This window comes from Osmerus eperlanus, chromosome 9 (genome assembly GCF_963692335.1).
Source record: "Osmerus eperlanus chromosome 9, fOsmEpe2.1, whole genome shotgun sequence".
NCBI lineage: Eukaryota > Metazoa > Chordata > Actinopteri > Osmeriformes > Osmeridae > Osmerus > Osmerus eperlanus.
This window is the reverse complement of record NC_085026.1, coordinates 4,262,047-4,274,785: the sequence shown is the minus strand read 5'-3', so window position 1 is coordinate 4,274,785 and position 12,739 is coordinate 4,262,047. Positions and strand designations below refer to the sequence as shown.

At 48.6% G+C, this 12,739-nt stretch overlaps 2 protein-coding genes across 2 annotated transcripts in view; one reads left to right on the top strand and one right to left on the bottom strand.

Annotated features, from left to right (window-relative positions):
* Positions 1 to 20: 20 nt before the first annotated feature.
* Positions 21 to 7,526, top strand: si:ch211-67f24.7 (uncharacterized). Its single transcript, XM_062469161.1, has 15 exons — positions 21 to 437; positions 742 to 855; positions 1,388 to 1,434; positions 1,532 to 1,696; positions 1,931 to 2,049; positions 2,347 to 2,477; positions 2,708 to 2,828; positions 2,956 to 3,094; positions 3,194 to 3,298; positions 3,419 to 3,508; positions 3,965 to 4,110; positions 4,789 to 4,881; positions 5,163 to 5,835; positions 6,258 to 6,358; positions 7,147 to 7,526. Exons 3-15 carry the CDS (start codon positions 1,393 to 1,395, stop codon positions 7,259 to 7,261), a joined length of 2,040 nt encoding a protein of 679 aa, XP_062325145.1. The 5' UTR covers positions 21 to 437; positions 742 to 855; positions 1,388 to 1,392; the 3' UTR covers positions 7,262 to 7,526.
* sos2 (son of sevenless homolog 2 (Drosophila)) overlaps positions 7,503 to 12,739 on the bottom strand; it is a 24,729-nt gene continuing 19,492 nt past the window's right edge. The window contains 6 exon segments of the mRNA XM_062469171.1: positions 7,503 to 10,950; positions 11,095 to 11,162; positions 11,165 to 11,197; positions 11,414 to 11,452; positions 11,739 to 11,994; positions 12,199 to 12,315. Coding sequence (XP_062325155.1) covers positions 10,447 to 10,950; positions 11,095 to 11,162; positions 11,165 to 11,197; positions 11,414 to 11,452; positions 11,739 to 11,994; positions 12,199 to 12,315 — 1,017 coding nt within the window. The 3' untranslated portion in view covers positions 7,503 to 10,446.

Genomic DNA, 12,739 nt, shown 5'->3' with positions numbered 1-12,739 from the left:
CATAATTCGAAAAATCAAAGTAAAACATTATTTTGAATATTACATCAATAATGTGGTAATCTATAACCAAATACTTGCTTTGTATTTAGGCTATTATACAATGTTCAATGTACAAATGTTTGAATCAAAGAAAATATAACTCGGCCTTTAGTTCTAGAGCACGACTGACTACTCTGTCCAAGCTACCTTGCAGATTGCTCACCTTGCACTGACGTGCCCTGGAGACTGCGCGCTGTATCGAGTATCTGCTGCCCTCGCCCAAATGCACCACTACCAAGCGTGCTATCCGATCCCGGAGCACCACAAATGACTGAAATCATAGTTTTGCGGGGAAATTTTGTGTTTGACTTTGGAATGTATCGACCATGATTCACGCGTGATGGATCTTGATGACTGGGACAACGACGTATGTTACTGTAACATAGATCATTGTTAAGGTAAGTTGCCTTTGACATTCCAAATGCTGTATTTTATATTTTGTCGCATGTTCTCGGTTTATAACATTCCAGTCTCAGATTATGTTATTGGTATCAATAGATACAATTTCTAGTATACTGCTTAAGAAATGTTGTCATATACAGTCTCTTAAACATGTTTTGTGACAATACTTTTAAATTAAAACGGAATCAATTGTATTCCTGACTGGATATCTGTAATATAAAAAGTCTACTTTGTTGCAACCGTTTTTTTTTTTTTTTTTTTACAATAGTAGTGAATGTGTCCCCTTCTGTCGCTTTTTAGACTTATAAGGACGGAGTTTGGCTACTTCAGCCGTTTCTCCTGCAGAGTTGATCTCTTTGGCTGGCTTGCTACTTCCCTCACCAGGGGAGAGCTGGCAGGGCAACCCATATTCAGGTATTGTTTACTGATGCAAGATGCACGGTTAGATATCCCAACTGAGATGTAATATTACCATAGTTTTCGACGATTACTTTAGTTAGCTTTAAAACTGTAGCCTACTGTAAAATTGTACAATTCAAATACAGAATCAAAACCATTAAACGTGCATATTGCTATCTTATACATTGACCTTTGTCCAATCCAATACATTATATGTATGAATCTCATAGTCTGGAAGAGGTTAAATATTCACCATGACTACAGTACAGAGAAAAAGGAGGTTCACTTCTTTCTTTGCCACTATTGTGTCCCTGATATTCAATCTGGTCCAATTTCAGAGAACAGGAAGTATTCCCAGGGGAAGATTCCTCTCTAAGTAGGAAACTCTCAAAACTCTCTATGCTGAACTTCAGCTAAGAAAGCAATAGTGTGACAACAGTAGTGTAACGACTACAAACACTGTGAGTGTGTGGGTTGCGTGTGTTGTGTGTGCATATATCACTCACAGCATGTTTGTACACTAACCCTGTTTGTGTTCTTCCTGTAGAGGTGATGAAGCCTCAGGAGGGCGTGCTAGTCACTGAAATCTCCAAGGTAGCTACACCCCCTCATTACCACCCACCTCCAATCTGGAGCTCCAGTGCTCTTCCCTGGGGCCGTCACCGGAGCCTGTGTTCTCCTCTGTCCCCAGCTCCAGGGCATTGTGTCGGAGCTGAAGGCGGGCTTCTCCAACGCTCTGCATGAACTGAGCCAGATCCAGCATGGGGACACCTTCCTCCGGGAGGAGCTGGAGGAGAACCGGCGCAGCTGTGAGAAGAAGGCCCTCCACCTGGAGGCGCTGGTGCAGTCCTTGAGGGTGAGACGGAGAGGGGCTTCCAGAGGAGGGGGGCTGACTGCTTCGGGGTTCCTGAGTGGCTAGGTTTGGTGTCACCACGGACGGGAACAGTAGACATACATTCATAATTTTCTGTTGAGTAGAAGGATTTAAGTTAACCGTCTCAATCCTGATCCCCCAAATTATACATTTATTTCATGATGATCAACAATAATATTATTTGAAAAGCCAATGAAATGATTTGTGTCCTTTCAGGATGAGCTTGGAGAGATGCGTTGCCAGATTTTGCAGCTGTGCTGCAGCAGACAGATCCCTCAACAGGAAGCAAAGGCCCCTGATAGGGGGCCGGGCCCCGCGGCCAAGGAGAGAGAAACGTGAGAAACACAAACATCCACATAAATGAAAGGATTACATACCGAAATATTGTTATTGTTGCCAGGTGTCTGAGATGTTTGAGACTGTGCCTGGTTCCTTGACTCTAACAGAACCACTGTTAGAACTGCACTTCTGATCCTTGATTTTCTGCTCTACCTCCTACATGCAGTATCTTATGTCGCTATGGATAAATGCATCTGCTAAATGAAAAGAAACAACAACATTACTGTATAAAGGCGAGGCCTCTGTCCTGTGTGGTTTAATCAGCTGATGACTGTTGCTCTGTAACCTGGCAGTGACTCAGGGCCTGGGGCAGGAAGGAGCCACTGTGAGTGTTTTTCCAGCCCACCTGTGTCGTCCCCCAGGGGCCGAGTCCTCCTCCACTGCTACCTGCAGGGGCTCAAAGCTGGGCTGTGTGAGGCTACAGGTAGGCCTGTGCGGCGGAAATAACACCTGTTCATGTCCCTTTCCATCCACATTCTCTCTTAGTCAAATATTTGCTTGTAAAAAAATGATGTGGTTATCATTTATGTAGTATCATTTACACAAGTTATAGCTAATCTGAATTGATATGTATTACATGAATTATGTTTTATTTTTTATAAGTGATAATTCATCTTATGTTCATTTGTTGTTTTATGACTTTCTCCTGTGTAGAGGAACGACAGCAGCTGACCACGCAGCTTCTGCACTCAGAATGGGAGTACGTGTCGATCTTAAACCAGCTCTACGACAAGTACAAGACACCGCCTGTCCTGCAAAGCAACCTGGAGCCATAGTAAGCACCTTAACCTGTCTAACGTCATGTTAAAAACCCAGTCAGAGCTTCAAAAGCTCTGCTACTGTCCAGTTCCAACTGAATTTCTGTAACACACTAGTGGCTGCTGTGTTTCTACTCTTTCTAGTCAGACATTTCTAAAGTTCGTGGAACAGCTGTTACAGCGACACCTGCTCTTCAGGAACACTCTGGAGGAGAGACTCTCAGCACAACACTGGAAATGCCTTGTTGGAGACATATTTGTTCAACTCATCGGCCATAACGATGTAATTCAAAATGTTCCTCTTTCCAGTAATCTTTTGTACTTTAACTAGCTGACGCCAACTGTGCTAATTACTTAATTGCTAATGTCTTTATCTGCCCAGTCATCCTTTACAGACACGTATCATGGATACACAAGCACCCTGGCAGCCTTCCTCTCTTTGGAGTTTGACAGGATTAAGCTCTCTAAGAAAATGCACACCATGCAGGTCTTTATGACGCAATCTCGCTGTCCTGTATTCAGTTTCGTTTAGTAATGATGACTTTTCTTTGTAATGGATACTTGGGCAAGTTTTTATAGTGATTTCCCCTTCTGCCCGCTTCCTCAGAGCTGTGAGGTGGAGAGGGAGGAACTGAAACTGCTGTCTCTGCTGCTGGCTCCTGTCTCCCGGGTACACAGTTACCTCAGCCACATTCAGGTAGTCTGTCTGTCAGAATAACAAGAATGTGTTCATTCAGCCAAAGTGATGTACAAAAGGGAGGTATGAACTTGTGACCTCTGGAACCTGTTATCAAATGCTGAACCACTGAACTGGACCCAGCCTATCTATGAAAGCTCTCTGTGAGATCCACTTGTCTAATATGAGGCAGGTCCTATCATTTTTGAATGTGTTGTTGTTTTAATCAAGCCATCGCGTAAACAACTCGTGACTTGTCTGTTCGTCAACTGCTTTGTTGTCGTTGTTGTTGTGGTAAATCCTGTTTGTGACCACTAGAGGGATCCACTTGACAAAACATTGTCCTAATGTGCAGATATGATCATACATGGTTAAATTGGTGATATGATAGGATATCATCTCACCACGTGATATGTACTGGCTGCCGCCTTGTACTGGCTGCCGCCTTGTGGCCGACCCGTCCTCCGTTCTTCCCAGAGTTTGCTGCAGTGGACAGGGAAGGAGCACCCAGACTCCAGCCTGCTCCAGGGGAGTGAGCGCGTGCTGAGGAACATTCTGTCCCGTTGTCATGTGATTCTGGAGGAGGACGTCCGATGGGGAGAAGGTGGAGTAGCTGGACTGAGGTTAGATCACTGTCAAGCCCCCTTCACAACAGATCAGTTTTGCCAGTGAGGGACGTGATTTGGTCTTTGATCACTTTAACAAGGCAAAATGACTTACATCCCAGATATCCCTGAATATTTGATCAGTAGCCCTGAATATTTGAATTCTCTGCAACAAAACAGTTATATTTGTTGTAATTATTATTGTATTATTTTGATCTAATAAATATTTCTTTACATTAAAAAATATATATATATTCATAGTATTTACTACATGCATCTCTAGCTTTTAAAAACAGGGTCGTTACGCAAGCCTAGCAATTTTGGCTTAAATTTAAAATGATTCAAACCAAAATATCCTACCTCCCCCCTTCAAAGCCACTCCCCAAAAACTAATGCCAGGATGTAGGTAGGTAGGTAGGTAGGTAGACAAGTAGGCCATCTAATCATGGCATTCAATCCGAATGCTGCCCAATAATTTGAATTCACAATAATTTGTGTTTATTACACTACTGCAACGTCCACAAATATTGGATTTATTTCCTTTTAATGTCAAACCTTTATATTTATTGGTTGCTATCAGGATGTGAAGCAAAAATGACAACCCTGTCTTTAAACTACAAATTTCATTAAATGTACACTTTTATGTTTGTGTGACGTCCTTTTAATTCCGACGGATGTGAACCTCTTCTCCTTCAGTGTCTGCTCTGAGTCAGTGCCTGCGTGCTCCGGCGCCCAGAGCTGCTCTGCCAGGAAGGCCACCCGGGAGCAGCCCAGTGGCGCTCCGCAAAGGTGAGCCCTCTGTTGCTCTCTGCTGTCCTCTGCTGGGGAACGTAGTTGATCAGTTGTTTCAGTTGGGGCTGTCACTACATATAAAGTAATATCCAAAATTTTACTTTGGTAAAAAAAAATATATTATACTGCCCTGCCCCAAATATTAAAATGTCCCAGGACTTTAAGTCTGAGGTAGGCCCGGGTTAGACTTCCTTAAGCATTGTGTATTATTGGTGTCATTTTAATTTCTGTTTTGGTTGATTATCCTGTGCTACTATCTTTGTATTTCCTCCTCATAGACAGGACCAACACCATGGCAACCTCTCCAACGGCCTCTCCAACGGCTGCCATCCTGGTGGCTGGTCTCACAGCCTGAGGAGGAAGAGCTGCATCAGAGACAGGACCGTCCAGGAATGTGGGCCCCCGCGCCCCGGGCCCCCTTGCTGCCTGCTGCACCCTGGGGAGCAGGGCTGGACGGGGGAGATGACCAGCGACTCGGGCCAGGGCACCTCCAGCCAGGCCGCGAACGGAGCTAGCCGCCTGGACACGCCCCACGCGGGCCGCAGCCTGGAGGACGGCGAGACAGACGAAGCGGGCGACACCTCCGTGTTCGACTACTCCTCCGTGACCTCCTGCAGCCCTGACGGAACCCTCCGCAGCGGGGTGGAGGGCAGCAACAGCGGGGAGGAAGAGGAGGAGGAGGAAGAGGAGGACAGTCATGTGCCGGTTCTCCTTAAACCCTCCTCCTACCCCCAGCAGCAGTTGAGGGACACCCCCAGGGAGCGCACCGTGTGCCTGCGGTGGCAGATCCCCAGGCTCAGCCCTCACCCCCCCCAAAGGCCCTGTCTGGAGGGCTCGGCCCCTGGCCTGGGGACCTCGTATGGAAAGAGGATGATCAGCATCAGACAGGGCTCTCCTCCTCTTCTACCCAACAGTGCCTTCAGGCCAATCTGGGACGAGCCTTACAAGCAGGTGGGTGCGTTCACGGGTCTGATGGTGACCGAGGTTTCTATTCTGTATGCTGCGGCCATAAATAACACTAAGCGGGAACACTTTACATTTACATTTAGTCATTTAGCAGACGCTCTTATCCAGAGCGACTTACAGTATATCTGTATGCTATTTCACATATTTTTTCACATATATTCATTTTACATTCCCCCCCGAGGCAAGTAGGGTGAAGTGCCTTGCCCAGGGACACAACGTCATTTGGCATGGCCGGGAATCGACCTGGCAACCTTCTGATTACTAGCCCGATATCCCTAACCGCTCAGCCATCTGACTTTACCTCCACATACCTGTAACACTACTGTATGTCCTCACTGAGTCAGACCTGTGGTGTTGTCGTGGCCTCCTGTTACCTGAGCGTTCATTATGTAACCCTAACAAACCAGGGAGAGGCCTCTCCAGTGAAGGAGAACCCTCAGGGCTTTGTCCCCATCCAGACTCAAGAGAGGCAGTTGTTTCCCAACTACCACCAGGCCCAGAGCTGCAGGTAAGACCCTCTGACCCTCCCTCCTCTCACCGGAGACGCGGTTAGAGCAAACTGTACCATACTGTTGATGGTGTCACGCAGCGGGACTGCAACTGTCGCAGAACAGTTTTGGAGCAGTGTCGGCAGTTGCATTGGGTCTTGATGCATTTGAGTTTTTTGTCACGTAACTGCCCTTCTGAAGTTTTAGAATGAGGCTCTAAACAGGCTCTAAACTTTTCTTTTTGAAATAAGTTAAAATGTTTTTGCTAACAGACTGCAAACCACACATCTCACTACAAGCTTCCCGTATAAAGTAGTAGATTTAGACATTGTTATATATAGCCTACATTTGAGAGACTTTATAAATCAATACATTTCAATAAGCCTTGAAATGCGGTTGTATTTTTAGTGGCTTGAGCATTTGGCTAAGCGCATATGACTACAGTAAAGTGTTGTGGATGCCATCAACCAGCGCAGGCCAGTCATTAGGCCTACATTGTGTTATCTTAAGCTGTAAATTATTTAGGTTCTTTTAGCCTATAGATGTCGTTAATGATTATTGTGGTATCCTAAGCCCAGACCTAACTTGGTCAGGCACCGTCAATGAGGATTTAGTAGCCTAGGCCAACTTCCAGGGGGGTTAAAAGTGAAGACAGAGCAAAATAGAATAGAATTAGCCGCAATAACATCCCCCCTCCCCTCTCTGATAATTGCCAGTATTAAGAAAAGGCTCCTTCCAAAGTAGTCTAACTTGAGAACTTGTAACACTGTAACACGGAATGGTGAAGCTGGCTGGCTCTGTCCCTCAGGTCGGGGGTGGAGGCGTCCCCCTTCCAGGACCAGCAGGGGCGCAGCCGACTGGCCAGGCGGCCGGGCGTGTGGGACGAGAGCGAGGACAGCGAGGGGCCCTGCAGCACCGTCTGAAACACGCCCGCAGACGCCACCCTCCGCCCAGACCTGCCCCATCCCAGACCTGCCCCGTCCCAGACCTGTCCGATCCCAGCACCCCCCTCCCTCCCAGGGGCACGGACACGGGACAGCAAGGGGACCCCCTCAAGTTTTTAGGATCCAGAACTCTTCAAGAACACCAGCAGATATTCTCTTTCCCAGTGCTATGCTGGATGGCCGTCAGGTCAAATAAGACACAGGGGGAGGGGACAAAATAGTAAGTACAAAATAAGACTGGGTGATTTATTAATCTCATCAAGACCATTAATACAAAGCACAGTTAAAAGGCCACATACCACCGAATAAACCAACCGCAGGATCAAGCTGTTACAGTGCCACAGAGGACATCTAATCTGGACAGGGGGAAGAAAACTGCAAAACAACACATCAATACTGACGTCATGGGGAACCGAGGTGCCATGAGCAAAGAGGAAGTGACATCACTGGTGTAGTCAGAATCCCATTGGTGTTTCTGCTGTGTGGGGATAGGACGGGGCGGGGGAGGAGGAGAAAGGGGAGTGAAGGCTACAACTCGTTTCTGCCCTGATCCAGGTAGGACGTTGACTTTACCAGTAGTACAGGACCATGGTCATCGTGCATGCCGTCAACACACATGGCCTTCAACACTGCGGCTCTTCAACAGCACAGTCTAAAGTGCACAAAGTATGTTCTCAGAAAAAAAAAAAAAAATGGTAAATTCTTCACTATGCTCGTCAAGTAACATATATATGTACACACTCAATGCAAACCGTAATACAATTCCATCCTCAAGTATTAGCGTTTGAAAAACCTATGAAAACGGCATCCACATCAAAAGGCATTTAGTAAGATGTACAAAGTGAAGCACACGTGTATGGAAGTGCTTGGCATGTCTTGACTGGGTATTTCCATTCCTTTAAAACAGTTGTTGGGAAAAGAGGGAGAGAGACAGAGAGAGACAGAGAGAGAGAGAATGGCTTTCCTCTGGTTATAGTCCCAGGGTGTAACACTGGGGATCGTCTTTAAGTGACTGGGTGACGGTGACCTCTTCCGTTCGACAGTAGCGTCGCTGGCTGGCTATGCTGTAGCTGACCAGACAGATGCTGGGGACGGGGAGGGGTGCAATACAACAACGAAGAGAAGTCACTTCATACAAATTATTTTGTTAGTGTATACATGTTATATACACTGTATCCACAAACCTGTACATTTTTTTGTAGTGTATAGCTTTGTTCTAAGCATTACATAGGCAACTTTATTTTTTAGCATTTTAGACACCATTTGCTTATTCTGTAAAATACAAAACCAAATAAAAAGGCACATCCGAGCATGATGCATGTATTATTTCAGTCTTTTTCAAAAATGAAAATGTCTTTTGGGCCAAGAGAGAAAGAGAGAGAGAAAGCGCGCGAGAGAGAGAACGACTATGGAACGAAGGCTCTTCTCTCGTGAGTTCAGATGTTTGGAGGCTCCACTAGGGGGCGCGGTCCCTTTGCCCCATGCTTTGGTGGGTTGGTGCTGCTTCCAGTGCTGAGCGTCCACACCACAGAAGAAGGTACCGGTGATGAAGTTGTCTGGAGTGTGGGGCTAGCAGCACACAGCCCTGAGGACTTTAAGACATCATCTTGGCTTTTTAAGGAGCTGGGGAGAGACAGGACTTCCTGCTCAGGCACCCTGGGCCCAGGAGGTCAGTCAGTCAACCAGTCAGTCAGTCAACCAGTCAGTCAGACAACCAGTTAGTCAGTCAACCAGTCAGTCAGCCAACCAGTCAGTCAGTCAGTCAGCCAGTTAGCCAGTCAGCCAACCACAGTTAGCCAGTCAGTCAGCCAACCACAGTTAGCCAGTCAGTCAGCCAACCACAGTTAGCCAGTCAGTCAGCCAACCACAGTTAGCCAGTCAATCAGCCAACCACAGTTAGCCAGTCAGTCAGTCATCCAGTCCCTCGGCCAGGCTATCTGGTAAACCCAGTGCTCCTCCAGGTGAGAGGTCACTGCTGTGGGTTAGAAGGCACCGTCTGAAGTGTAGCGTGTGGCCTTGGCCAGGCTGTCCTCAGCCCGGGCTCTGTGGAGTCGCCTCCCTGCAGTCACAGTGCACAGTAGAGAACAAGTAGACGAAGAAGAAAGGGACGTAACCCAGTGTTCACGGGCCAATGAAATTCCTGTTTGCCTTTTCCCCATGCCGTTGTTTGTCCTATAAACAGATCCCTTATGTCCCCCTGCTGCATAAACCTGACTAAGACTTTGGTCTCTCGTTTACAGTTAGGCTGAAAGACACGACGCGGCAAGCGTTTCCGAATGACAACTCTGTACAACCCGACCTCTTCCACAGAAGAGCTCCAGCATGGCCTCAGGTCCTGGGGGAGCCCTGACAGACTCCAGGAATCGAGAGTTGAGTGAAGCACTACAGTGTGTCAATGCCCATAGAATCACAGCGAGAGAGAGAGAGAGAGAGAGAGAGAGAGAGAGAGAGAGAGAGAGAGAGAGAGAGAGAGAGAGAGAGAGAGAGAGAGAGAGAGAGAGAGAGAGAGAGAGAGAGAGAGAGAGAGAGAGAGAGAGAGAGAGAGAGAGAGAGAGAGAGAGACTGGCCAGGCCTGGGTGGAGGCTGCAGGCTAGCCTGGAGAGACCAGCCCCCTCCTCCCTGGCTGGGTGGTGGGGAGGGAGGGGGGGGGGGGAGGGGCACAGTGTCTAAAATTGGGGAGGGGTGTGGGAGAGACAGCCACTGCTGTCTTGTTCACTAGAGCTAGTACAGTATGTCCTCTCTACAAGAGAAAAGTAACACAGTGCCTCACATTATTTTTATGTACAGTACACACAGACACACATACGCTCTCGAACTCGCACTCTGGCAGACAGGCAGAAACAGTGGCGGTCCTTGTTTGTAGCTGGCACTCCGGTGTGGGTTTCTCATTGGCACAGAGGGGCTGAAATGAAGGCGGAGCTACTGATCCCCTGAGAGGCGTGGCGTGATTGGTCGATGAAGGTGAGTGGGAGGGGTTGGAGTGTGTGTGTTTGAGACAGAGGGGGGGGGGGGGGGGGAGAGAAGAAGTCGGTCTTTCTTTCAGATCAGTAGCTTTCATTGTGATACATTTGTTTTGTCTGCTCTGTCTGCGCGCCCTTCGCAGGGCGGGGTTAGCAGTTCATCTGAGGAGCACGCCCAGTGCTGAAAAAAAGAGAGGCAGTGACTTATTGGCTACCGTCCGTGTTCTCCACCAATGACAGGCTCTGTAAGGGCGGCGGCAGGAGCTCCCTTTTGTAAGTCTTTGGTGGTAGTTTGGGGAGCTGAGGGCTGGCGTTGTGGCGTGGGGGCACAGGGGGCGCCGTGGCGGGCATGGCCAGCGGGCACAGACTGTTCTGGCTGGCGCTGAGGGGGCAGCCGCGCCGGGGGACGCGAGGCGAGGGGGTGCTGGGGGGCGTGCTGGGGGAGCTGGGCGAGCTGGAGAAGTCCCACTGGAAGCGCCCCACGGGCGACGGCTGCAGGCTCAGTGGGTAGTTGATGAAGATCTCCGGGGGGCGCTGGGGGACCGGGGGAGGGGTCTCCGGCAGGGGGTCCCGGGGAGGCGGGGGCGGGGGGCTGGGCAGGGGGCCGTCGATGGGGCCATTGTAGACCGGCACCCTGGGCTGGAACCTGGGGAGAGGAGGGGGCAGCCGGGGGGGGATGGCTGGAGGGCTGTCGGACCTGCAGCTCAGCTGTCAATCAAACACAGACAAGGGGGGGGGGGGGGTTACCGTGGGAAGGAACAGAATGGCTAACAGGAACCATGGCTTCCCCAACCTGGGTTATGTCTGAGGAGGGCAAGCTCTTTTACTGGGTGCATGGTGCGTGGGTCTTACCTTGGCCTCAGAGAAGGCGTCCTTCCTGCGGGGCGGCAGGGGGGGCGGCTTGAGAAGCTCCTCCCCAGGTGGTGCAGACTGCCGCAGGACACCGAGTGCAGCTCTGCGGAGAAGACAGGGGTCAGGGTCGGCATGGTAACATGCTGTTCATGGAGCGGACTCTAAAAACACACACACACTCCTCTCGGCCTTGACCCTGGGAGTCCTTAACACACAGCAACATCAACACACACGGCATCCTCACTAACACAGAGACAGCAGGGACAAAGACGGAGAGAGAGAGGGAGAGAGAGAGAGAAAGAGAGAGAGAAACACTCACTTGAAGGCAGGAGTACGGGGGCAAAGATGGAGTTGCTACCTGTAACATCAGAAGACAGACCAGCTGAGTTGACTTATTATGTGTTTATGTATGTGTCTACATAAGTGTAATTGAGTGTGTTATGGTATACGTGTGTGTGTTTATGTTTGGGTATACGCATGTGTAAATGTGTGTGCGTGTTATTATGTGTGTGTGTGTGTTATTGTGAATATATATGTGTGTGAGTGAGGGTGTATAAATGTGTGTGAGTGTGTTATTGTCAACGTGTGTGCGTGCATGTATAAACGTGCATGTGCGTGTGTACAAATGTGCATGTGCGTCTCACCAGAGGAGCCACAGAGGTCGTGGTCCATGAAGACACAGCTGAGGTCGGAGGAGGCGGACTGCGGCGGCGTGGGCGTGTTGGGCGAGGTGGGCACCGAGGCAGAGGTCTCCGGCTCCGTCTCCGCGATGCTGCGGAACGTGATCTTGTGGGGGGGCTCCCTCTCCAGGGCAACAGGGTGGCCCTTCAGGGTGCCCGACGTGGAGGTGCGCACTGGCCGGATCCCTGGAGACTTCAGGTTGTACAGTGTCTTCCTGGGCTGGGGGGATGGGACGGACGACAGAAAAGGACACACTGTTTCAGTACCATTGGGAGTTACACCATGATGGATCACTCCAGCCATCCTGGTCTCAGCAAAGGTTAAGAAACTCATAACAGGGTAATTGATTGATGGGAGAACTGATTGGGACACTAATTGACTCAGGGTTACTCATTGGTTAGTGAAATGGCAGGGTACACTTACATATCTGGGGGGCTGTTTGCAGTTGCGAGGCTCGATGTCTTGAGACTTGTTGAATAGGTAGTCGGAGAACTCCTTCTCACTCATGCTGCCCATGGGGTTCAGGTTCTCAAAGAACCGCTATGAGGACACAAACACAGCACACCACGTAAATAATTAGGTGAGTTACTACTACAGCTACTTGGGGCTGGGCGATATATAACCTTGAAAAATTTGATATCTCGATATTGTCAAAATGTTTACAATATTTGATATATATCTCGATATGTTTGCATTGGATACAAATTGAATTAGCGCCCATTAGAAAACAACAAAAACAATTTAGATAGGACAGCTATTGTTACAAAGTAAAAAATGTGTAGTGCAAATTTAAGCAGTTGCCATAACATGGTACTTGCAACTTGACTAAATGGATCTCACATGGAACAATTCATGCAGAGGTCCTTATGTGGCAGGACAAAAAGAGAGCAAAAGAGAGTGCGCGTGCAATTTTCAGTTTGTGGAAAAAAACTGTGTCTGTGTGTGTTTGTGTGAACACAGAGGA